This window comes from Lissotriton helveticus, chromosome 1_1, assembly GCF_964261635.1.
Source record: "Lissotriton helveticus chromosome 1_1, aLisHel1.1, whole genome shotgun sequence".
Classification (NCBI taxonomy): Eukaryota; Metazoa; Chordata; class Amphibia; order Caudata; family Salamandridae; genus Lissotriton; species Lissotriton helveticus.
Window position 1 is genome coordinate 86,473,624 of NC_136057.1, and position 24,734 is coordinate 86,498,357.

At 45.5% G+C, this 24,734-nt stretch overlaps 2 protein-coding genes across 2 annotated transcripts in view; one reads left to right on the plus strand and one right to left on the minus strand.

Moving 5' to 3' along the window:
• LOC144753669 (uncharacterized) overlaps positions 1 to 24,734 on the plus strand; it is a 248,402-nt gene that overhangs the window by 177,360 nt on the left and 46,308 nt on the right. The gene's annotated exons all lie outside the window — the stretch shown is intronic.
• LOC144754117 (uncharacterized) overlaps positions 4,950 to 24,734 on the minus strand; it is a 72,779-nt gene continuing 52,994 nt past the window's right edge. The window contains exons 3-6 of the mRNA XM_078641720.1: positions 9,353 to 9,735; positions 8,053 to 8,139; positions 6,743 to 6,877; positions 4,950 to 5,417 (exon numbers count right to left, since the gene is read on the minus strand). Of these exons, the coding sequence (XP_078497846.1) occupies positions 5,401 to 5,417; positions 6,743 to 6,877; positions 8,053 to 8,139; positions 9,353 to 9,716 (603 nt within the window). The 5' untranslated portion in view covers positions 9,717 to 9,735 and the 3' untranslated portion in view covers positions 4,950 to 5,400. The remainder of the gene's footprint in view (positions 5,418 to 6,742; positions 6,878 to 8,052; positions 8,140 to 9,352; positions 9,736 to 24,734) is intronic.

A 24,734-nucleotide genomic window follows, 5' to 3' on the forward strand; every position in this document is an offset into this window, starting at 1 on the left:
CCCGAGTTGCGGTTCCAGCACTACATGAAGATGTGCTGGAGGTGATTGGGGCAGCTTTGCAGAAGAGTGCTGTTCACACTATACATCTGACAACAGACATGTGGACCAGTGGCGCAGGCACTGATTACATGTGCATCACTGCACACTGGGGCTCTTTTTCAGGGGTTAAAGCAAAGCTAAACGCAGGTGTTGACCTGGACCAAGTTTTTAAAGCTGCTCGGAAACATGCAACACTAGCCATGTTTGGCTTGGAGAAACGTCATACAGCAGAAAACATTTTGAATGAGTTTAACACAAAGGTCTTTCACTGGCTGTCCCCAAAAAAATGCGAGATTGGTTATGTTTCCACGGATAATGGCGCCAATGTAGTTAAGGCCATGGATCTGGGTCACTATTTCAGAGTGCCGTGTTTGGCCCACTGTATAAACCTGGTTGTTAAAAAATTCTTGAGTGAAGACAGTCCAGCGTGCGAGTTAGTGGCCACCTGCCGAAAAATGTGCAACCATTTCAGCCATTCTTTTAAGCCCCGGAAGCATCTGAGGAGCCTGCTACATGAACGTCGAATGCAAGTGAAAGCACTCATCCAGAAGGTGCCAACACGTTGGAACTCAACCTTCTACATGCTTGAGCGTCTGTATGAGCAGTTTACGGTACTCAATCAGTATTTCTTAACACTGGGTACAGCTCAGAAAGACCTGAGGCTAGATGCGGCGGAATGGGAGCTAGTTAAAAGCCTGACAGACATGCTTCGTCCTTTTGAGGTCTTCACGCGTGCAGTCAGCCGGGAGGACTGTAATTTGGGAAAAGCTATCGCATTGTTGCGCATGCTGGAGCACAAACTGAAGGCGGTGTCTTCTAAGTTTCAAAAAGATGAAGAAAAGCAAGAAGCTTTTGTTTTGGCGGAGAAATTATTAGAGCTCCTACTTGGCGATGAACGTCTTCAAAAGATCCACTCAGAACAGCATTACATTTGTGCTACTATTCTGGAACCACGCTACAAAAAGGCGCTGGCAGGCAGAGCATCATTTCCTTTTGGTGATGAAGATGTTACAAAGTACAAACATTGGCTAGCCGTGTCAGCCATGAGGTTTGAAAGAGAACGGCTGAAAATTCAAGGAAGAGGCAGTACATCAGCATCAGCAGGCCATCCCCAGTCAAAAGAATCCACTTCTGCACCTGTGGCTGTGGCAGAAGTGACCTCTCAGCTGTTAAAGACACCGGCAACCGGATCATCTGCACCAGACACAACAGAAACATTGGGTGCAGAAGAGGATTGGCTAAGGTCTGAGCAAAAAGTAAGCAAAGTGGAGGAAACGTGGAGAACCTTGAGTCGATGGTGCAGGACTCAACAGAGGTCTATGTTAATGCTGACCCATTGGCGTATTGGCATGGGAAAAAAAAATTGTGGCCAGAGATCACCAACCTGGCTATAAATTACTTGTCTTGCCCACTCGCAAGCGTGTCTTCTGAACGTGTTTTCAGTGCTGCTGGTGGCATTGTAACTTGCAAACGGACCCGCCTCTCGCCCAAAAATGTGGAGAGGTTAACAATGATCAAGATGAATCAGCACCTCATACCACCAGATTACAAAGTACGAGAATACACGACGGAAGAAGACGAGGAGGACAGCAACTTAGATGAGGGAATTTCTTCTGTGTTAGGTGACACTGACCTACTCCTGCCTGAATTCGCAGAGTATGAGGATGAACTCTTCTTCCCTGACACCGAGCCCTGAAAATGAGCCAATCAACCAATAACTTTCTTTTGCGTACTTATTCACTTTTATTCCTGTGTGTCTGTCTTTCTTTGTTTTGCACATACTTAAAACTTTAATCACCTGTACTTTTGCTTATTGGCTCTTTGGGGGTCTTCTACTTGTTTTCGCCTGGGTTGACGGCTCTGGGGCCATAGCTGGGAAGGTCTAATACCGGATAAAACTGGTTTGGACAAAATCCATGAGGAAAAAGTTTTTGCATTTTCTGACATTTCGCTCACTGTAGCGTTTTCGGGGGCCTGTTTGGGGGGCTTCCTGGTGTTTGTGGGTGGGTTTCGGGGTCTGGGAGCACTGCTGGGTATGGATAGTTTTGATAGCAAGAGGTTTGAAGGAAATCCATGGAGGCAGAGGGGAGTTAGGGCCTAGCTGCAGAGCGCGCGCTGAGTGATTTTGGAAATTTTCACAAAAGTGACCATTTTTGTACTTTTGCTTTTTGGCTCTTTGGGGGTCTTCTACTTGTTTTCGCCTGGGTTGACGGCTCTGGGGCCATAGCGGGGAAAGTCTAATACCGGATAAAACTGGTTTGGACAGAATCCATGAGGAAAAAGTTTTTGCATTTTCTGACATTTCGCTCACTGTAGCGTTTTCGGGGGCCTGTTTGGGGGGCTTCCTGGTGTTTGTGGGTGGGTTTCGGGGCCTGGGAGCACTGCTGGGTATGGTTAGTTTTGATAGCAAGAGGTGTGAAGGAAATCCATGGAGGCAGACGGGAGTTATGACCTAGCTGCACAGCGCGTTTGGACAGAATGCCGAAAAATATTGTAAGTAATATGAAATTTTCCATTTTGGCTTTTTGGCTGTTTGGGGGTGTTGTGCTTTTTTGCGGGTGGGTTGGCGGGTCTTGGTCCATTGCTGGGAAAGTCTAATACCGGATAAAACTGGTTTGGACAAAATCCATGCGGAAAAGCCTTTTGGCACTTTTTGTAACTTAGGGTTCGTTAGGGTTAGCCCTAGCAGCAGGATTGCATGTGTTTTAGGGTGCTCTTAATTTTTGCAACTGAGTTCTGGGGTCTTAGAGCACTCGTGGGAATGTGTAATTTTGGTTGCAAGTAATTTGAAGAAAATCCATGGTGGGAAAGGGGGGATTTGGCATAGTTAAAGAAAGCGTTTGCCACTATTCTTAACTTAGGGCTCGTTAGGGTTAGCAGTATTTGTATTGCATGTGTTTGGGAGGGGGCTGTTTGTGGGGGGGTTTGCGAGTCTTGGAGCGATGCTGGGTATGGATACTTTTGCTTGCTTGCAAGTGCTTTGAATACAATCCACGGTGGGTAAGGGGGGATTTGGGCCTACTTTTACTTTCAAAGTACGTTTTGTCACCAGTTTTCTACTAGGCCTCGTTTTTTGAGATCTGATTGGGGTCTTCTACATTTTTGCGACTGGCTTTAGTAAGGGTCTGGGTGGGAGCACTGCTGGGAAGGTCTAATTTTATTCTAAAACACAGTTTACAGTACACCTAGCTTGAGGGGAAAGATCCGCTAAATTAATTTGCCATACTTATTTATCCTTCAAAAGGAGAATCAGACAGAGTACGCACTTTCAAAAATATTGTACTGTCTATTAGGAAACTCAAAGTGTGACTTTTTGCACTACACAGCGTACATACCTTATATTTATTTGTCAGTGGTGTTCTAATATCACTTCCTGTTTTTCCATCAATAATTACAGGCCGGGTTTCAGTCTGTCCAATGGGAAAAATAGGATGAAGTCAGGCTTCACATTAGCGAGCCGCGCAATTCAGCATCCGCCAGGCAGGCAGTGGACAGGGTGTCTTCTGGTCACCAACATTGATGGACGGAGCGTCCGATGGAATGGAGGAGTCCTGCTAATAAGAGGAATGGTTTGATGCGTGCAACTTACTTACCAAATTCAACAGGACAACTACAACAACATACAGATACAGTATCCATTCTTTTCAAATTATTTTTTAAGTAAGGTTATTGCTGTGAACTTCTATGAGTGTGACTCTGCATTTCTTGGATCTCTCTCTGCTTCTAAATTGATCCCTACAGCCATTCTATAGGTTTTAAATCGGCTATTTTTTAAACCTAATTTAATGTAAGAAGTGTTTCTCTGAGTGCAGAGATAGGCAAGTGAAAACGCTGCAGCCCAGTACTGTCGCATTCTGTCATTCACGGTTGTCGAAAGTACTACTTACTTTTCAGTAACCGTGCATGCAGTAGTGCATGCACTTCCTTTATGTCACTTAAAAGATTTATGGTTAGCTTTATACCCAAAGATTTCTTTATCTTCAATTATTGTTTGTCCATGCTGTGCTTTTTTTTTCTTCTCTCAACAAAACTTACCCCAAAAAAAACCAATTCCCATCCATTTTCCAAAACCTAACCCTCTTCCCCCGGGCTGTGAGGTTTTGATTGATGTGTGACTAAATGACAGCAATAATTCCACACACTTGCTGGGGAGGATAAGGTCATAGCAACAGGCTGGTGAAGGAATCCAAGGATATATTCTAGACTTACTCAGCTTCAGTACTATTTCTTGTAGTAATAGCCAATGTCAAAGAAATTCAACGCAAGTACTAGTTATACTTTCAATACTTTACCATTTGTTAGGCTACATTGTGGCACTGTTCTAGTGTACTGTCACCTGCTATATTCTCTATCGTACCGTTGTAATGCTCCAGTAAGGACAAACCAGGTTTCATTTTCTTTTTTTCCATAGGCATGAAACTGCCACTGTGTCACACCACTAGTACCACCGCAATGAGGACATTTCATCCGCCCAGGATTGCCAACCTTAATCGCCATTTCCCGTGGAGCCTGCCCTGAGCCTAGCCCTACTTTCAAACACAAATTACAGGTAAGATAAGCGTTTGGTGGGAGGTAGTAAAATGGAGTATTAGGAGAGACGAGAGATTGACGGTAGTACTACTAAAGTCCTAGGACTCTTGAATTCACTTACTCTGTGAGAGGCACTTAGTGTTGAAAACATTTAGCCATTTACACTTAAAGGAAGAAAATGACACAGACTTAAGTTTCAGGAAAACAAATTTACTGGTAAACCCCCACCCACCAGACTCAAAAGCAGTAAAAAACAGGTATGCTCAGATAAAGTTTCAAAAAGTATATTTGTGTAGCCCTAACAAAATAATCTCCCGCAAGACCCTCCCTAACCCCAACAATAATCCTTCAAAAGTCCCCAAAACAACCCAACTCCCAATTCCCACCCCCCAAAAGTCACTAAAAAAGGGGCAAGGGACACTACGGCAGGATGCTGTTCACTTTAGCGGCCAGGGCATCATACTCCTTGCGGAGGGTGGCATGGTCGGAGCGGAGGCCCTCCACCGAGGTCTTATATGTTAGGACCTCCTGCTTCAGGTAGGACACTCTGAGGCATAAGCGGCGCTGGCGTGCCTTGCAACTCCTGTGTGGGGCAGCTGCTGTCTTTGCTGCTCGGCGGTTGGCTTTGGTAGCCCGGCTCCGTACCGCTGGAGCACTGCGCTGGCTGGCAGCCCGTGGGGGCACGGAGGAGGATGCAGCTGTCGCAGTGGATGTACCAGTAGACTGCATGTCCTCCTCCTCCAGGGCCAGCAGCCGCCGATATTCGGCTACCGTGGCATCCAGCCTCCGTTGCCAGGCCATTCGAGCCAGCGCCTTCCTTGTTGTTTTTTTTTATTTGGAAGGAGCAACTATATGAAGAAAGAAAGACATAGTCTGTAACCAATGCTCCTTAAGATTAACACAAAATGATTGAGCAGAAAGTTGTGTCACAGTACAACTAGCAACTTGAAAGCACAGTACATAACTATTGAGGCCAATATCTATCTAACCTCCCACTTCTTCATCCTTGCTCTAACATTAGTGGGAGTTTAAGGAACAAATTCTACGAGCACTATGGACTTCCATTACAGTCAACTATGACAGTACACCAGTCTTATTCTTCTTCTTCTCTCTTGTTTAGGAAAATTGGTATGTTATCTTATGCAAGCCGGCATAATGCCAGCGCAGTGAACTTGCACCCGAGAAAAACAGACGCACACCATGATGAGTGAGACATACTTGCGTTACTGTACTGGTCCAGTACATGCAGGTGGTGAAGCTCTTACTTTTCTTTTACGGGTGGCACTGAGAATACTCTGTTAAAAGGGCTACTGCTTAATTAATTTAACTTTCACCCTACAGTGCAAATGAGTACTAGAAAAGGAAAATGAAGAAGCTAAATAATCTGATTATCTATCACTTCACATGGGATGTATTTGATTACATATGGGATGACTTTAGGTGCTCTGCTTTTTATTGAGTGAACAGTGATACACCCACACATGAATGACGTACTACTACTAAACTAAACTTATTAAGAGAGGTAGGGAGTGTCCACCGTAATAACCGGATATATGCTGTGCTTGCAGTTGCAATACAAACTACTGCTACTATTCATGGTAGTATTTGGACAAAATTACAACTTCTTTTCCTTGCCTTTCCTACACTGGAATGGATGTGCGGTGCGGTGTTACATGCTCTTCAAAGTAACACTTAGTTCATCCAGTGACCGTCTACTCTCTCTAGATACACATATGCTATCTAAGAGTCAGATAGTACCATGATCCAGGCATCCATCCATTCAAAGTATATGCACACATACAGTTTCTGTTTCACCCACCCAGGCTGTTCTCCTTCCACCCATCCTTGTTTCATCATTCACCCAGCCATGCACCATACCATATTCTTTCCTTCCCAGCCACCTCGGGGACCAAGCAAACACATATCATTCTTCTTTGCCAGTCATCATTAAATTTCTCGTCCTTCCACACTTACTTACACCCTTCTTTCGCTTTTCGTTCATCCCATCCATCAAGTTCATCTCAGATCTGATTGGTATTCTTCTCGCCAAAAACTTCACAGCTAAGTCGAAGTACATTTAGAGGAGGCTACTACCTGTTGATTTATAATACACCCGTGCAGAAAGCACACTCTGCAGTCTTCAATCTCAATAAGTAAGGAATATATAGCTTACCTCTGCCCGCCACCACCGTGTGAACCCTCACAGGCACATTGGTGTTGTCCGGCACTTGCACCGCCTCCTCCCCAGAAGTGTTCTCCTCATCCAGCACCACCACTTCCGCGCTGGCCCCACCACCAAATGTTGCACCTACAAAGTACATTTAAGAATGTTAGAATCCTCCACTCACTACTATATAATATTTGGTCTAGGAATAAAGAAATGTGAAAAAAACCAGAAAACAATGTAATAATTTGTGACTGTCTACTCTAAAGTAAAAATGCCCCTTTTTCCAGGGAAGGCTGTTGTCTTGCTGCACTTTTTGGCACAACTGATGAATGCTTGCTTTTTATTTTTAACACGCACCGCTTTTTCTCCTAACAGACAGAAGCTTGACTTCTAAGAACACGAGCAAGATCAAGTTCAAACCAGGTGAGAGCTCGGCTCGACCACAAGAAATGTGTTCAATTAATCGTCAGCACTAAGCACTTTTCCATTTTCAGTTAAACGTTTAGTTTTATGACAAACTTGATTTTAATAAATGTGTTTACTTTTAATAAAGCTTTTAAAGTTAAATAGACTCTGTGGTTTTTGGTCCTCCAGACTAGAGTGGCTGAGCTAAAGGTTTTGCAATTTTTGCAAGCATGAGTCCGTGCCTCTGACACTTCTTGACTCTGACTCCGTACTCTTGTCCTGTGTTGGATAATCAATAATCATCATTGGGGATCAATCATCGGTGACTTTGGGAGCTAAATGACTCTGCCACACTATCTAGTCAGTAAGGGGATTGGGGGTTCAACTACAAAGTCTGTTATCACTGAGGTATGTGGAAAGTCTAACAGCGCCTATTATAATTGATAAGCTAAGCAATGCATTATTTAGTGTCCATAGTTCTGTTTGTGCAGATTTGTCCCTGCAACCGTTGCAACAGTAGTAGAATGGATTGTCCTCCTATCCAAACCAAAAGTAAAGTTGTATCTTATTCTTTCTTGGTGGTCATTCACCTTTTTATTGTTGGCAATTGTCAAAGCATAAACATTTAGAAGACTTGAAAAGACATTATGGACAATCCCAGAGGACTGCACTCAGTGCATAGAGCTATTGCTGACTAGAATGGGAGTCCAATGGAATTGCAAAAAATGTGCAATCTTAGTTAGCTACACAGACAGACTAATAAGAATAATCTAGTAATACCACAGGGAGTCATAGTCGAGGCAGGATAAGAATTTAGATACAGTCTACAAGAAGATCAAAGACGATTTAGAAAAAATCAAATGAGGAAAGCTAGGAAAAAATAGGTACTCTATATTAAAATTAAAACTTACCGGGGCCAGCAAAGGAGCCCTCGCCTGATCGATCCAGTTCAGCAGCAGCAGCAGCCTCCTCCAATGCCCTCTTGCCCCTTGGGGGAGCTGATGTACAACATGAAAGAAAGAAAGACCAGAAAACATGGATGATATTTGTCAACCAAATCAAACATTTCAAAAGAACAATAACAAAATATTTTGGCGAAATAGCAAATGGACAACTATTCCACAGGATATATTGACCGATCTCATGTGGTCTACTACGTTATTAGTATTGCTTGATTTGCGGACCGTCGACTTGGAAAGTTCTTATGTAACTCACTAAACAAACTACTAAAAAGGTTCGCCTAGGACTGGCAGGCAGCAGTCCGCAGCACGCGAAGTGACAGACAAAGTCCATCGTGATTGCAGATCAGTGAATACTCAAACTATCAATCCACCACCACTATTTCTTCTTATCGCCATGTGTACAAAGGAAGGACTGGACTTGAGTCTGTAGGGGCTGATTTAGAAGCCCCTTGCGGCTCTTTTGCTCCATTGTTGCGTGACTTTTGTGACGCAGCGGCAGAACAAAAGAGGCGCCATGGTGCGGCGTATATTAACAACGTGACGCATATGGGAGATGCATCACGTTGTAAAGCCCTGCGCCATCAGGGGGCGTTCCGGCGCAAGGGAGGGCGTTCCTGCGCAGGAACGCATCCTAAAAGTGGCTGAGGGACATCTACAAGATTTCAATCAGTCACTTTGAGGACAATTATGCGTGACTCAAACCCTGCGCCTGCTTGAAGCAGACGTACGGCTTGATGCAGCATTGGGGAGATAGGGCACCCCAGAGCATTGCTGGAGCTGCACCATCGTTGCGATGCAACTCCAGCAATGCGCCGCCTTTACGGCACAGAAGCGTAGCGCTTCGGTGACGTTTTGGGCACATGGTGCGCCGCATTGTAAATACGGCGCACCATGGGTGGTGGTGGCGTGGCGCACAATAACTGGCGCATCCCTGCTACTTTGCAGGGATGCGCCGGTAATTAAAAATCTGACCCTTAGTGTCTAGCATTATGCAGTTCTTTAAACTACACTCATGCATAATTTCACAGGCCAATGAAATGAACACAAAATTGAAAACAAATAAGCATAGTAGCAGCGCTACTGAGAAGGAGAGCAGTGCACCTGAAATGCACAGAAGATTTTGAAATATAATTTACCTACAATGTAATCAGCAGCATTATTGCTCTTGGTAAAAAACAAAAATTTGCAAGATAATAACACACAGAGCAGGAGAAAACAGAGTAGAAAAGAAATAGCTACTACTACTCACCAAGCTCGGGGATCTCAAGGCCGAGCAGGTCCAGCAGATTGCGTTCCCGGTCCAGGATATCCGTCCAACGGTGGGTGACCTGGTTGTAGGTGCGCCGGACGCGAGAGTGTTGGTACATGGCCCGGCACACCTTCTCCCACCGCTTCCGGCGCTCCCGGATCCCGTACCCACTAGCGATCCTGCCGCCTGCCATGATGGTCCTGGGGAGGCGGCGCTGAACATAAAAAACCAGTGCGCCCACCTCCTCCGCGCTGAAGATCTCTCGGGCTTGGAAATTCTCCCCCCTCAAACGCCCGCACGGGAGCCGGGCACGGGGTGCGGGACCCTTCCCCTTCTCAGGATGCTTCCCGGCTCCCTTTACCATGGTCTGGGCAGAAAGGAAGCTAAATAATAAAGAAGAAATAGAATAGGGAAGAAGAAAAGAAAAGCGTTTAAAAAAGTAGTTTAAAATTAACCAAAAGTAGCAGAAAACACAAAAATATAGAGCTAGAAAAATAGAGGGATAGATAATAAGTAAAATAGATTAAAAAAAAGCAGGTGCAAAAGTTCAATCTTAACATTAGTAACCATTCCCTCTAGTGCTTCCTGAGGGGCCCCTCCAGAGTTCAGTTGCCTATTTGCAACTATTCTATGACCCTGCTCTGACCCTCACAGCAGGCTCATAGAATAGGTACAAGTAGGCCACAAAGGTCCTGTTAAAAAAATTTCACTGCAACAGAAAGCAATTTACAGATAAGGAAGCAGGTGCCAGCCAGACTGGAGTTTAAATTCAGTGACACATTAATCAACCCCAAATTGATTCAGGTCAGCTGAAGCAGGGCAGGTGTGCTTGCTTTTTTTCACCCCCATAATCTACAGTGATTAACCAACGGGGTGGCAGTGATGTACCAGAGGGTGGCATGGGTGTACCAGAGGGTGGCAGTGGTGAAACAGAGGGTGCTGTGAACCTGTGATGATGAACCAGACGTAGAAACAACATAGTCGCGGCCGTTGCGAGCCGACAAGTAAGTTTGCAATTGCGAACTGGTACAAAACCCTCGCAAACTGGCAGAAACCCTTGCGAACACAAAAAAAAATCCGCAAATTCGCGAGAGTTCGCGTATTTTGCGGATTGCGAATCCGTAAATACGCAATTTTGCGGATTGCCAATTCGCAAAATCCGCCCATGCTTAATCACATCAGAATCTGCAAAAGCTCTCTGTGTCTCTGGAAAAACAGGAGTCTTCCAAGTGCCTGAAATCATGCTTACAGACCCCAGCTCACCCCCCACGCCGCACGGCTCCTCGTGATTGCCCGAGTCTCTGTCCTCTGCTCCGCCGCTGCCGAGGGTTTGCCCCTGGTATCCGGTAACTGTGTTTTTCCCCCTCTGTACTTTGCTATGGACTGTATATTGTAATTTGTATTTTTCGTATTGTATTCTCAGGCGCTCCAGGCACCCCTGCCCTCTGTGCCCCCCGCTCTCCGCTTCCCGCCGCTGCTCCCTCGTGGCTGCCCCCTTTTCCTTCTGTTTCTCCTGCCCTCGCCCATTGGCTGCCCGCTCCCGCCTCCCAGCTGCTCCTCCCTCCTAATTTGCCTCTTATGGAGGCCGCGCTCCCCGCAATGCCAAACTACACTACGACTCCAGCACCCTCCACGCATTCAACACCAAACGAGATCACCCTGCTACTGGGCCAACCCGAAGCACACCCAAGGGCCCTTCGCCTGCCGGAACTGCAGATTCACCAGCATCCAGCCCACCAAACCACCAACCAGAGAACCCAACCACCTCCGCTGCATCCTCCTCAACAACCGCTCCGCTCGCAAGCACGCCATCGAACTCTGGGACCTCCTAGACTCCACCGCCCCAGACGTCGCCTTCCTGACCGAGACCTGGCTGAACGCCACCTCCGCACCAGACATCGCCATAGCCATCCCACAGGGCTACAAGATCTCCTGCAGAGACCGCACCAACGGAGTGGGAGGGGGAATCGCCATCATCCACAAAGACTCCATCAGAATCTCGACCAACACCGACGACACCCTCACCACTGCCGAGCACATGCACTTCCAGATCCACACCGACCCCAAACCACCCTCAGAGGAACACTCGTCTACAGACCACTCATCTACAGACCACAGTTCAGAGACACCATCGCCGACCTCGTCAGCACCCACGCCCTCGCCTCCATGGACAACATCCTACTCGGGGACCTGAACTTCCACCTCGAGAACGACGCCAACTACACCGCCCTGATCGCCAACCTCGCCAACCTCGGACTCAAACAGCTCGTGACGACACCCACCCACACCGCTGGACACACGCTGGACCCCATCTTCTCCACAAGCCCCCACGTCTCCTTCAACCACACCACCGAACCCCACTGGACCGACCACAGATGCGTCCATTTCACCTTCAGGAAACCCACCACACACCACCGCACCCAACAGCTGCCACGCCACTGCTGGGGCAAGATCACCAAGGACCAACTGACTACCACCCTCGCCCTGAGACCACCCGCCGGCCCAGACACCACCGTGACCAACCTCAAACAGTAGATCAACGACTGCGCCAACACCCTTGCCCCTCTTAGGACCGCCACAACCAACCACACCAACAAGAAAGCTACCTGGTTCACCGAAGACCTCCGGATCTCCAAGCACACCTGTCGGAAGCTGGAGAAGGAATGGCTCCACGACCGAACACCTGACAGCCACACAGCCCACAAGAGTGCCACCCCCAGACACCACCAACTCATCAGGGCCGCCAAGAGGACTGCCTTCAAGGACCGCTTAGATAACGCACACAACACCAAAGAGCTCTTCAACATTGTGAAAGAACTCTCCAACCCCAGCTCCAACACCAACGACATCCCACCATCACAAGACCTGTGCGACTCCCTAGCCATCTTCTTTCACCGCAAGATCACTGACATCCACGACAGCTTCAACTCTGACTCCCCGCATCCACCACCGAGTCCACCACCCCTGCGACCACCACCCGCACCAGCCGCCTGACCGCCTGGTCCAACGTCAGCGACGAAGACACCATCAAAACCATGAACTCCATCCACTCCGGATCCCCATCTGACCCCTGCCCTCACCACGTCTTCAACAAAGCCAGCACAACCATCGCACATCACCTCTGAAAAACAATCAACAGTTCCTTCGAGACAGCAACCTTCCCAGAAAGCTGGAAGCACGTCGAGATCAACGCCCTTCTGAAGAAGCCCAAGGCGGACGCTAAGGACATCAAGAACTTCCGGCCCATCTCCCTGCTCCTGTTCCCGGCAAAAGTGACAGAGAAGATTGGCAACAAACAGCTAACCCGCTACCTCGAAGACAGCAACATCCTGGACCTTTCCCAATCCGGCTTTCGCAGCAACCACAGCACCGAGACCGCCCTCATCGCCGCCACTGACGACATCAGGATCCTGATGGACAAAGGAGAAACAGCCGCCCTCATCCTCCTGGACCTATCAGCAGCCTTTCGACACAGTCTGCCACTGCACCCTATCAGCACGCCTCCATGACGACGGAATTCAAGAAAAGGTCCTGGCCTGGACCACATCCTTCCTCTCGGGCAGAACCCAGAGCGTCCGCCTCCCACCCTTCCGCTCAAAATCCACCGAGATCATCTGCAGCGTCCCACAGGGATCCTCCCTCAGCCCGACGCTGTTCAATATCTACATGGCACCGCTCGCCCACCTCGCACGACAACATAACCTCCACATCATCTCCTACGCCGACGACACCCAGCTGATCATATCCCTCACAGAAGACCCCCACACCGCCAAAGCCAACCTCCACAGAGGAATGAAAACCGTAGCCGACTGGATGAAGGACAGCAGACTGAAGTTTAACTCAGACAAGATGGAGGTCCTCATTCTCTGACCCACCCCATCAGCCTGGGACGACTCTTGGTGGTCCACATCGCTAGGCACAGCCCCGGAACCCACAGACCACGCATGCAACCTAGGGGTCATCCTCGACTCCACCCTCTCCATGACCAAGCAAGTCAACGCCATCTCCGCGTCCTGCTTCAACACCCTCCGGATGCTCCGCAGGATCTTCAAATGGATCCCTCCCGACACGAGAAAAACCATCACCCAGGCCCTCGTCACCAGCAGACTCGACAACGGAAACGCCTCAGGAACAACAACCAAGCTCCTGAAACGACTACAACGAATCCAGAGCACCTCGGCACGACTGATCCTCGACGTCCCCTGACGCAGCCACATCACACCCCACCTGAGAGGCCTGCACTGGCTCCCCGTCAACAAGAGGATCATCTTCAAACTCCTCATCCATGCACACAAAGCCCTACACAACACTGGACCCACATACCTCAAAAACAGACTCAGCTTCCACACCCCCACCTGAAGCCTCCGCTCTGCCAACCTCGCCCTCACCACAGTTCCTCGTTTCCGGAAAACCACCGTCGGCGGCAGATCCTTCTCCTACCTCTCCGTCAAGAGCTGGAACACTCTCCCTACCAGCCTACGAGAGAATCAGGACCTGCTGGCCTTCAGAAAACTCCTCAAGACCTGGCTCTACAAATGCAGTGATTGATTGATTATTAAAGGTGCCAGAATCACGTTGGCTACAGATGCATGCATGTTATGGCTAAAACGTGATCCGATCAGCCTGAACAACAGCTACCTTGTTATGATAAATTTGGCGGCATTAGAACACTGTGTGCAGACTAGAGTCTCGATGTAAGTCATGGGATGATAAAAACAAGCCATTCTCATGTGAAGCATTTCACGCAGTCTAACTTACAACAACATTTATGTGTAGTGTTGTGTGCAAACGCAGCGAAAAGGTAAATTGGCGTTTAAACTTCTAATAAGCCTATGCTAACATAGCAATCCATGCAATAAGGCCCAGCTCTCACTACAAAGGTACAATACTTAGGGCATTTAATTGGGAAATCTTAATTTAACCCCAGAAAAAATTGCATCCATTCTCAAGATACTCTTCCCAGAAACAAAAAGAGACCGGAGGGCTTTCTTGGGACAGGTTGGCTACTGCATAAGATTCCTACCCAAATTTTCTCAATTAGCTGTCCCCCTAACACACAGCTTTCCAAACTTTATATGTTGGTGAGACACCTTTCCAACACTCTCCATATGGCGACAGTAATGCGAGCGAGTGCATCGAGCTTGCCCGAACCACCCCAGTTGGGGTTCGGGGGGGGCACGGGGGGTTCTCCCCCCGAGAAAATGTTCAAAAAATAGTGGGCAAATGGTGCATTTTCAAGCAAATTTGAGAAAGCAAGAAGGTTAAGAAAGCAATTGTGAATCTGTTCTAACAAAGACAGTGACTGGCAAAACTGGGTGTAAGCAGGATTAGGTTTGTACCTGAAACAAGAATATAATCATGGACACATTGACACATGCCCCAGTGATTTACGGCACAAAAAGGGGGGTGTACGCACGTCCAGCGCAGAGGAATGCCTGGAGACACCGACGGAGAGAGCGGTGCTCCTCATTTACCTGAGCTGCAGCCAGGTGAGGTGAGGCGCGATCCCCACTTTAATTGGATTGTGCTGGAGTATCTGAACCTGACAATCAGGTGATATGATTCCTTTTTATTCTTTTCACTATCCTTCACAGCAGTAGCAACAACTAGGTCCTGATGAATGCATGGGCACTTTCCGTTGATGCAGAAACATGTTGACCACTCGCTGAGCAGATATTTTGTTAAATCTGTTACTACACTTTTGTTTTTATGTTTGGGGAGCTGAGAGAAAACATTAAAAGTGCTTCTTCTACTCAGTCTCACCTAATTTTATATTCTCACTAATCTCTCACTTGCACTGCTTTTTTCAGTTGTCACACTACACTGATACCGCTCACTAGACAAGAACGGTGGGTCTTCTTACCCTCACAGTCCTCTTTTCCGTTTTGTGTGACTGTGTCTGCACTGACTCCTGGATAAGGAGAACCCAAATGATGTAAAAGTGGCGGAACAGATAGACAGCTGATGGGAAAAATTCTCACCTTGGGTATGTGCATCATGTGAATGCGGTGATATAATGTCACGTGGTGCAATTGTATATTTCAGCTCACACCCTTCTCTTTTTTGTCACGTTAATAGTTGTTTGTGATTTGAGCTTATTTTTTACTCCTAGATATTCCTTTGTGTAAACTGGGGTGTACGCACTGCCAACCCTTTCAACCATGCACGAAGCCTTGCTGAATAGGAGTTATACAAAAATCCGTTCAGGAAGGGAGAATTGCGATTGGTAAAACAATCAGGCAACTTATCAGCTGGTCTCTGCGCATTGAACTAATGTGTGACCGCTTTCCTCATCGCAGTGCGCCAAAAGGCAACAGAATATAAGACGAGTCATATGTTTTTCCATCCAGCACTTTGAGGTAAAAGTAACTGGATATAAGAGATAAGGACAAATACATATATGGCATATACATTGTAAATATCAATATGTATGGAGACCCAACATATCTTACGAAAACCTTTACTTGATTTAAAAAAATATATATATATGATTTGTAATATAACACACATACTTTTGCAAAACATGTTGTCCTTTATGAGTAAAAATATGTAAATATGTGCAAGAATGACAAACTTTGAATATAAACAATAGCACTTACTATTTTATTGAGATGAATGAGGGGAATAGGATGAACACGGCTGGTCAATAGTTGGTGGAATATTAGATAAAGACACTCGCATTTCGTCATTAAGCATTTTCAAGCTTCCACATTTCAGTGTCATGTTTTATTTCAGCTAATTCTTCTTCAGAAAGTGAAAAAGTTCCCAGTTGCAGTTGAAAGAAATGGATTTCTGATCCAATCATAGTCTTGGATTTCAACATTTGGGAAATAATGATAAACTTTCTCTTCGAGCCATGTTAAATGGTCAACAATCACCGGGCTGATCTCATTTTTCAGAAGGCACTCATCAGTTTTGGAAAAAATTTCAAACCTGCCCTCATTCACTTTGCTTTCCCAAATATGTATTTTGTCTCTCAAAGCACAAATTTTATCTACTGCCGTTAAGATATTTTCTCCTATTCCTTGCATACTGGTGTTAATTTTATTCAAATGTTCAAATATGTCAGTAAAATATGCCAATTTTGTGCACCAAAGTTTGTTTAGAATTAGATCGCAGAATCCGTCTTGCTGATTTTCCTCCAAAAGTTTAAGTATCATTTCCCGCAATTCGTATACACAACAAAGCACTCGACCTCTTGAGAGCCAACGAACATCTTTGTGCAGCAGCAGCTTTTTAAATCTTGTCCCCATTTGTTCACAAATATGAGTAAATATTTGTGATTCAAGAGGTCTGATTTTAATGTAATTGACCATTTGCATCACTGTGTCCATAACTTTTTAGCGACTAGTGCCTCGCGATGTAAAAAGCAATGAGTAAATATGATATTTTCATTTTCTTTCTTTGCTAAAGCTATAAAACCTTTTGTTGAGCCAACCATTGAGGGTGCACCATCCGTGCATATCCTGACACAATTTAATCAGCGCAAATTATTTTCCTTCATGAAGCAATTTAAAGTTTTAAATATATCCTCACCTCTAGTTCTCAGTGGAAGTTCTAGGCAACACAGGAATTGCTCAATTATTCTGTCACTATGAATGAAACGTATAAAAACCAGTAATTGAGCTAACCCACTGACATCTGTTGATTCGTTTAATTGCAATTTAAAGACCATATTATCGTCTTGGAAAAATCCTTCCTTTGCAGCTTAACGTTAGCTGGCATATCTTGAATAGGTCTTCCAATTGTGATATCTGCCAAAGGGATTTTATTAACTTCTATCTTAAATTCTGCCCCAAACATTGTTCGAACAATAGCACAGCAATATTGCTTTATGGTGGTTTCGGCAACAATGTGTGGTTCCTTGTTTCTGGCAATTATTTTAGCAACCAAGTAACTTGCCTTTTGAGCTTTCTCTGATGTCTTCTTTCTCTTTGTGAATGATGCAGACTGCTTCCTTATAGATTTAGAAAGTTCAAAGTATTCTACCGGTTTTTCTGACAAATGGCTGTGTTTTGTGGTAAAATGTCATTTTAATTTATTTGGTACCATACTTTCATTTGCAAGTATTTCCCCACAAACTAAACACTGGAGACAAGGATGGTTTTCATTACCCGAAAATGTGAACCCCAGTTACATATAAGCTTTATTATATAAACGAGGATTGGAGATTTTCCCTGCACACTTCTTACGTACTGAGACAGACCGCTCAATTGATTCTTGGGTTCTTTGCTCAATAGCTGCTACATTTTGTTCTTTGCAAACGCCATCTTCACCAGCTTTTCACTTTCTAATTATAAACGTATCCATTTTTGAGTTTCTGTTTGCCTTATGGGAAAATGATGAAATGTGGAAATCTAGACATAGGAAGAACATGAGATATTAAGTTTAACATTCTTACGCCTTGCTTACAGTCCTCATTCTCTCTAGTAACATTTCAGGATTTGAGTAGTAGATAATCATTTGAAATCAGAGCTCTCAGCATAAGGTGGGACAGAAGTAATAACTGCATTGACGCGGGCTCGGACAGACTCAGGATGCCAAGTGAGCTGTCCAGAACCCACAATTATATTCCATCCTTTATCAGAAGGCCCTTACATTTCTATGCCATGGTCTTTCCCGCCAAACTAGATTGCTTACTTTCCTAAACAAGCATTTGCAATGCAATAGGTCTCGCATTTGCGAGAGTTTGCGCTATTGGCATTGTAAATGAAAATGCCTTTTATTTGTGTGTTTTGAAATTCTGTAAGTGATGTGTAAACTCGCACTTTATACTTATAGTCATTGCTTAGGAGAAGCAAGGTTGGCAGTAAAAGAGGCACAGTTACTGCCAGCCTTGTTTCTTGTAAGCAACAACTATAAGTATAAAGTTGCATGTTTACGCACCACTGGCAGGTTTTCAAACATAAATAAAAGGCATTGCCATTTACATGGCCAATAGCTCAAACTCTTGCAAATGTGAGATTTATTCCATTGCAAATGCTTGTTGAGCTCTGAGACAGAGGCGACAGCTGCCATAGGAAGGCAGGGACCGTGACGTCAGGCCGTGCGTTTCAAAATCAGGAAGGAGGAGGAGGCAGCTGCAGCCAAAACAGACCTCAGACTTTGAATGCACAGCAAATGTGGCAAGATAAGAGCAAGATTTACAGCCCTGTTTACATCAGAGCTCTATAAACCAGGAACACTGGTCTCTCATGCTCCAACTTAAAGAAAGAAATAGTGCTCACAAGCTCTGAGTGACAATACATGTAACAGGGGGTCAGTCTTTGAAAATGGGCCGCGTTTTTAAAGCCCATTTCCTGAATACAGCATGTCCTGCAGATACAGCGCAAGCGCTGCCTCGGCGAGATAAAAAAAACTCCAGTGTTCCTATTTGAATTCACATTGGCATTTTGAGAAGCCCATGATCTGCACCTTTGCTGAAGTGACCTGCCGCAGAAGCAAAGATGACTTCCAAGCTGTCCTTGCAAATATGCCCCTAACGCCTGGCATATGAACAGACCTGAGATAACAAGTTCAGACTTACTGGTGTGTTGCTTTGTGCAGCACACATTAGAGATACATTGCGGAAGACTGACGTATGTAAATGTTTGTGCTGGAAGGTCCAGCTTGCTGTGTACATTCACAGCATGTGTCCTTGCTAATCCCATGTGTGCTGCATGTTGCAGCTCACCTGTACAAATCATAAATGGGCATCATCATACATGTCTGCTCATCATCATTTAAATCTACAGGGATGTTTTACTTGGAGCTCGGTGCGCAGCAAATTATGATTTCCACAATTACACCTCAGGGCCAGCCTCTGATGCAATGTGTGTTGTCGTGTTACAACATACACAAGATACAATGCCAGCCCATTTACACACAACACTGTGTGACAGTGTACCTCATTGTCATGTAGGTGTTGATACACATGGAGTTACGTAACACTGCTTAAACATGATGCTAGGCCCTCTTAGCAACGCTACTTTGATTACAGTCATGTTGAGTGTGCAAATTGGCTTGAGGATGCGCACATCACTTACAATGTGGCTGTCAACCTGGTGACGGGGAAGTTGCAACAGTGATCCAATGCATTTGTCCAGTGTCACTTACTGATTGGTGCACACTGCTGCCTTCAACACTACATCCTCAAACTGTAGTCCGGGTAGCTGTGATACACACCCATACTTCATGCAGCCGTGTACATCATGTGTTTCAGTCATCCATACCACTGCAACTTGCTAGTCAATTCATTTCAAACTCACCAGTGGGTCCTCAAAGCTGTCGATGTCCCCCTGTGTAATTGGCAGACGTCCATCCGTGAGACAAGTAAAGAAAATGTATGTGTATCAGCCAGCAATTCATACAGGACGTATTCACCTTAACAATCATTTACGTGACAGCATATGCTACCATACACTAGTGTGTCATTGCATGTTGAATACACATTCCAAGAATGTTCCTACTTTGAATGGCATTGACACCAGACGTGTGACTGTAGATATTTAGACAAACAAGAATGCTATGCTTGCTTCCATGAACATTAAAATTATGTCAGTGAACCACAAGGGACCCTTGCTCTGTGGTTCTGAAAAATATGGATCCGTAATAGTACCGGACTCGAGAATAAAAACTTCGTCGAAATAGGACGAATTTGGTATCAAAAGACCGGAAATGACGAGTACATCAAGCACATGTATTTTCAGTATATTCGAGTGACAATTTCACCTCGAAATCGTCATTTACCTTCTGAACCCTTAGTTGCATGTTGCCCTCTACATAGGCCTTAATCCAGTCGAATTTGATTCCACAAGGACACGTACTCCTTAATCGACTTCTTCCTGACCCCAGTACAAGTTAGAACCATTGCCCCAGGCCGAACTCGTTAGGTCAGTTCCCTCCCAGTGGCCAAGCAAGATAGTATCTAGGCCCAACCGGCCATAAAGCCATTTCAGCACGCACACCTGCCATATCTCGCTCACATCTTTCTTCACTCCTTTTCCTCACTTATTTTATGGTGGGGAGGTGACCATCTTTATTAGGGGTCCAGCGATATCTGATGAAATGTTGGGCCTTGCCGGATGATTTGTTATGGGTATCACGACGTGAAATATGTACATGTCATCATGACTCTGCTTTCTTTTTGTAATCAGTAACCATAAATGAAATACCGCGCACCCAAGGAATGTTTCGCCAAAGGGCAAATGTTATGTATAAGAAGAGAAGCCTAACTTTGTGAAAGTGTGCAGTCTCCTGAATATACTGGCATTGTACTTCTAGGACCCTGTCACCTTGGTTGCAGCCAATAAACTAATCTTTGACTTCACCTAGAAGACTCTGAAGTTTCTGTGGGTCTGACTCAGGAGAACCCGAGGTCTTTGGTGTGTTGATCCCCTGGCACCGCTGGGTTACCGGTTCGGTACCGGTTCCTAAAAACCCTGTACCTCATTTGGCGCCCAACGTGGGGCGATTCCAGTGGTACCAATCAGCCTGAAGATCGTGAGGAGCTTCGTGTGAAAATTCCGGAGGAGGGCCCACCACCTCATCGACCCCTGCATGTCGACGTGGTCCGAAGGTCTTTACTACGAGGTTCCCCGCTTCCCGACGGCTACAAGGACTGCTGCCCTGGCTATCGCCCTGATGTTGGACCCTTGAAATTTTCGGTAGAGCGAAACGCTGAGACGAGTCTTCTGGTGAAGCCATCGATATTTTCAGTTAAGTATAAGTGGAGCGTCTCCCAGTCCTTAGTTGGACTTACTTTGTGATATCTTAGAGATACATAAAGGTTTTTATTGGTTCTTGCAAGTACCATAACCGAAGGACTCGTGTTTTCACGAGCAATATCGTAATCGATAACTCCTTTGAAGTTTTGGAACTAGACTAGAGAAGAAGGATGCCTAGTCTTAGACTCGGGAATTTGTTTTGTCTTGGTAATAATAATAGGGACTCCCGATTGGAGGACTCATGTCCGGTTCCTCCAGTTGGAACTCCGACTTACGAGCTATACGTTAAACATGGGGTAGGCCCCATCGTTTACAACGAGGTATGGATTAAATACACTAGGAAAGACGGTGTTTTAAAATGGCCCCAATATGGTAGCTTTGATTCTGAAATCTTAGACAACCTTGAAGTTAAACTCTTCAAAAAGAAAGCCCGGCCGGCGATGTTTGACTCTTTCCGCATATGGCGCAAAGAAGCCAAACAAAAAGAAATTAAATTAGCTAAGAAAAATAAGAGAGAAGAAGGACTTTCAGTAATGCAAGCTGCCGTGCAGTTTAAAGATAATGAGGAAGAGCAGATAAATGAACAACTGCACAGGCAACGTAAAATGGCAATAGATAAGTGCTATCCAGTCTTGCCGTCTCTTCAGCAAGGGAAAGCAAAAGAGCGTGAAAAAGACCAATTAATGTCGCAATTGTTAACTTCGCCACCGCCCTATGCGCAGAATGCTACCGCACCCCCGCAACCTTTAGTTGCACAAGCTGCGCCTCTGGCTTTTCCACAGCACCCACCAGCTGTTCTTCAGCTGGCTCCTACTTCTTCGGTGCAGCCTCCTCTAGGCCCACCGACCACTTCTGTTGCTCCTGTGTTTTCTACGATCTATCCTACTGTACTTTCTACAAATGCCCCTTCTGTGATTTTGCCTAGTACCACATCTATTATTCCTCATACCTCTTCTGCCATCTCTGCATCCGCTTTACCTCACCCCGTTCTTTCATCTGTTTGTTCTTCCGTTTCACCTTCCCTTCGGCAAAAAATGGCCAGTACTGTTACTAATCTTCTTTTACCACTTTTCGGGTCGCCTGCTACGACCCCTAACATAGGAAAAAGACAGTTGCGAAGTCAACTGCCCGATTATCAAGAGAGAGATTCCCTGAATAATTTAGCTCGGAAATGGGTCATGGACACTGCGAAATATGATTTACAGTCTGTCATGGAAGTTTTCCATCAATGGGAAACAGCGACACAGAGATATGTGTTCGAACAGATGTGTGTTTTTCTTTGCGAGGATTTAGAAGACAATGATCAGGATTGCCTCCCACAAGAGATGTGTCGTACAAGGTTTAAGTTTAGTCTGGGTATGATTGTAGGTCCCGATGTAGAAGAAGCAGTTGAAATGCTATTATCACATCGAAGTAAGGGAAGTAGTTCTGGGTCACCATCAGAATCTAGTGCATCTAGTAAGAAAAAGGCACGACAATACCCTATGAGAGAAGTTCCCCCACAGTGGAGAGAGGGTGACGCGACAGCTGTCCCACCTGTCCTGCCCCACTTTCACCGAGTATGGGTACATGTTCCATGGAAGCGAGCAGAAGTTTTAGCACTCAAACAAACACTACCAGATCCGCGTAAAAATCCTGCAGGGTACTATAAAGAATTGTCGCAAACTGCTGGGTCATGTATTATGAATTTAGCCGATATCGATATGTTATTCGGGAACGTTGTTCCACAGCCTTTATGGGGAAAAATTCGTCATGAAGATCATGACCAGGAATTAGGTGACACGTGGGCTAATATTACTGTTGCAGATGCACGACAAGTTGGTGGTGCAAAACCTGAGCCCCTGATAGCGGAACTACCTGGTAGAATAGTAGATTACATGAAGACGATAATGCCTGCGATACGTGTAAATTGGGATAAGTTATCTGCATGCAAGCAAAAGAAAGAAGAAACTGTGTCAGATTTCTTCACCAGATTTGAAGAAACATTCATTGATCACAGCGGTCAAGATATGACCACAGAAGGTGGTCAGAGATTGTTCGTCGATAAATTTGTGCACAATCTGTTTCCAGACTTGTGTAGAAAATTGAAAGATTCAGAAAGTTCTTGGGCAGTCTCATCTTCAGCCCAGATATTAGCTACCGCACAGTACTACGAGAATAGAGACAAGGATGAGAAAGATAAAGTAGAGAAGAAAACTAGAGAACTCAAAACGAAGGTTTTGCTACAGCAAGCATATCCTCCACGTGGTGGTGGTAATAGAAATAATAATGGTCCGAATCACTACCGGAACACTTTTCAGCAGCCGCAGAGAAACTTGCAGAGATTCGATTACAATCAAAACCGCGTAGGTCCCAATCAGTGTTTATACTGCAAACAAGAAGGCCATTACAAATATGACTGTCCTGCCCTGCCGCAACGTACAAGCGAGTTTTCTGGTGTACGAGGTCGTGGTAGTCAGCAAGCGCCCAGAGGTAGAGGGCGTGGAAACACCCCTCAGGACACACGTCCCCTTCCACCACAAAACTCTATGAACAGGTTTGACCAGCAAAATAACGTATCTGATAGGACAGCTCAATACTACGTCGATGAGTATTACACAGAAAATGAGCAGTGGGAGAATAACGATTGCTAGGACAGCCTTAGACGAAGAGAGGGAGTTGTTTCAGTTCCAGTAGATCAGAGTGGACCTTACGTTGAGGTGATTACATCGGGTGTGTCAGAACCTTTTCTGTTGGATACTGGTGCTACAAAGAGTTCTATTATGCACTCCAAACTCCCTGGCGCACCTTTGTCTGGCGAAATGAACGTTTCCGTAGGTTTTTCTGGCGCCCCGGTTAGAAATCCGATTTCTGACCCTTTATCTCTTTCTGTTGGTCCTTGTGAATTCGAAGCACCCCTTATTTTGACAACAGGTTGTGGTGAAAATTTACTAGGATTAGATTTGCTAAAAAGATTGTATGCGACTTTGTACTGTTCTCCCTCGGGAGTACAACTGACTTTAGGTAAGAAAGTGGTCTCTCCCATGTATTTGTCGAGAAATACGCTTCCAACAGAATTGACACTTCTTCCGGATATTCTTTGGGCTACTGGTCCGAATGATGTAGGTCTTTTAGAAATTCCACCGTATGTTGTAACATTTAAGTCGAATGTCAAAATGCCACGAATTCCCCAATACAGAATATCCAATGAGGGCGAAAAAGCTTTGCTAGCGATCGTTTACGAGTTGATTGAGAAAGACGTAATTGAGGAAACACGAGGCAATGTTTGCAATAGTCCTGTTCTGCCTGTTTTAAAACGAACTGACCCTTCTCAGCCACCTGTGTACAGATTTGTGATTGATCTTAGGGAGGTAAATAAGATAGTGGTGCCACAATTCCCAGTTGTCCCCGACATTACAACATTATTGACTATGATTCCAGCATCCGCATCATGGTTTTCGGTGATTGACCTGAAGAATGCTTTCTTCAGTATCCCGATTGCGGAGGAGAGCAGGGATATTTTTTCCTTTAGTTAGGTGGTCGCAGTTTCCGCTTTAAACGCGCTCCTCAAGGCTACTGTGAGAGCCCCTCAATATACAGTCAAGCTCTGAAAAGTCAGCTTGACGCAATGGTTTTGCCCAAAGGTTCCACTCTAGTATAGTACGTGGACGATTTGCTCATAGCTGCGGATACTGACA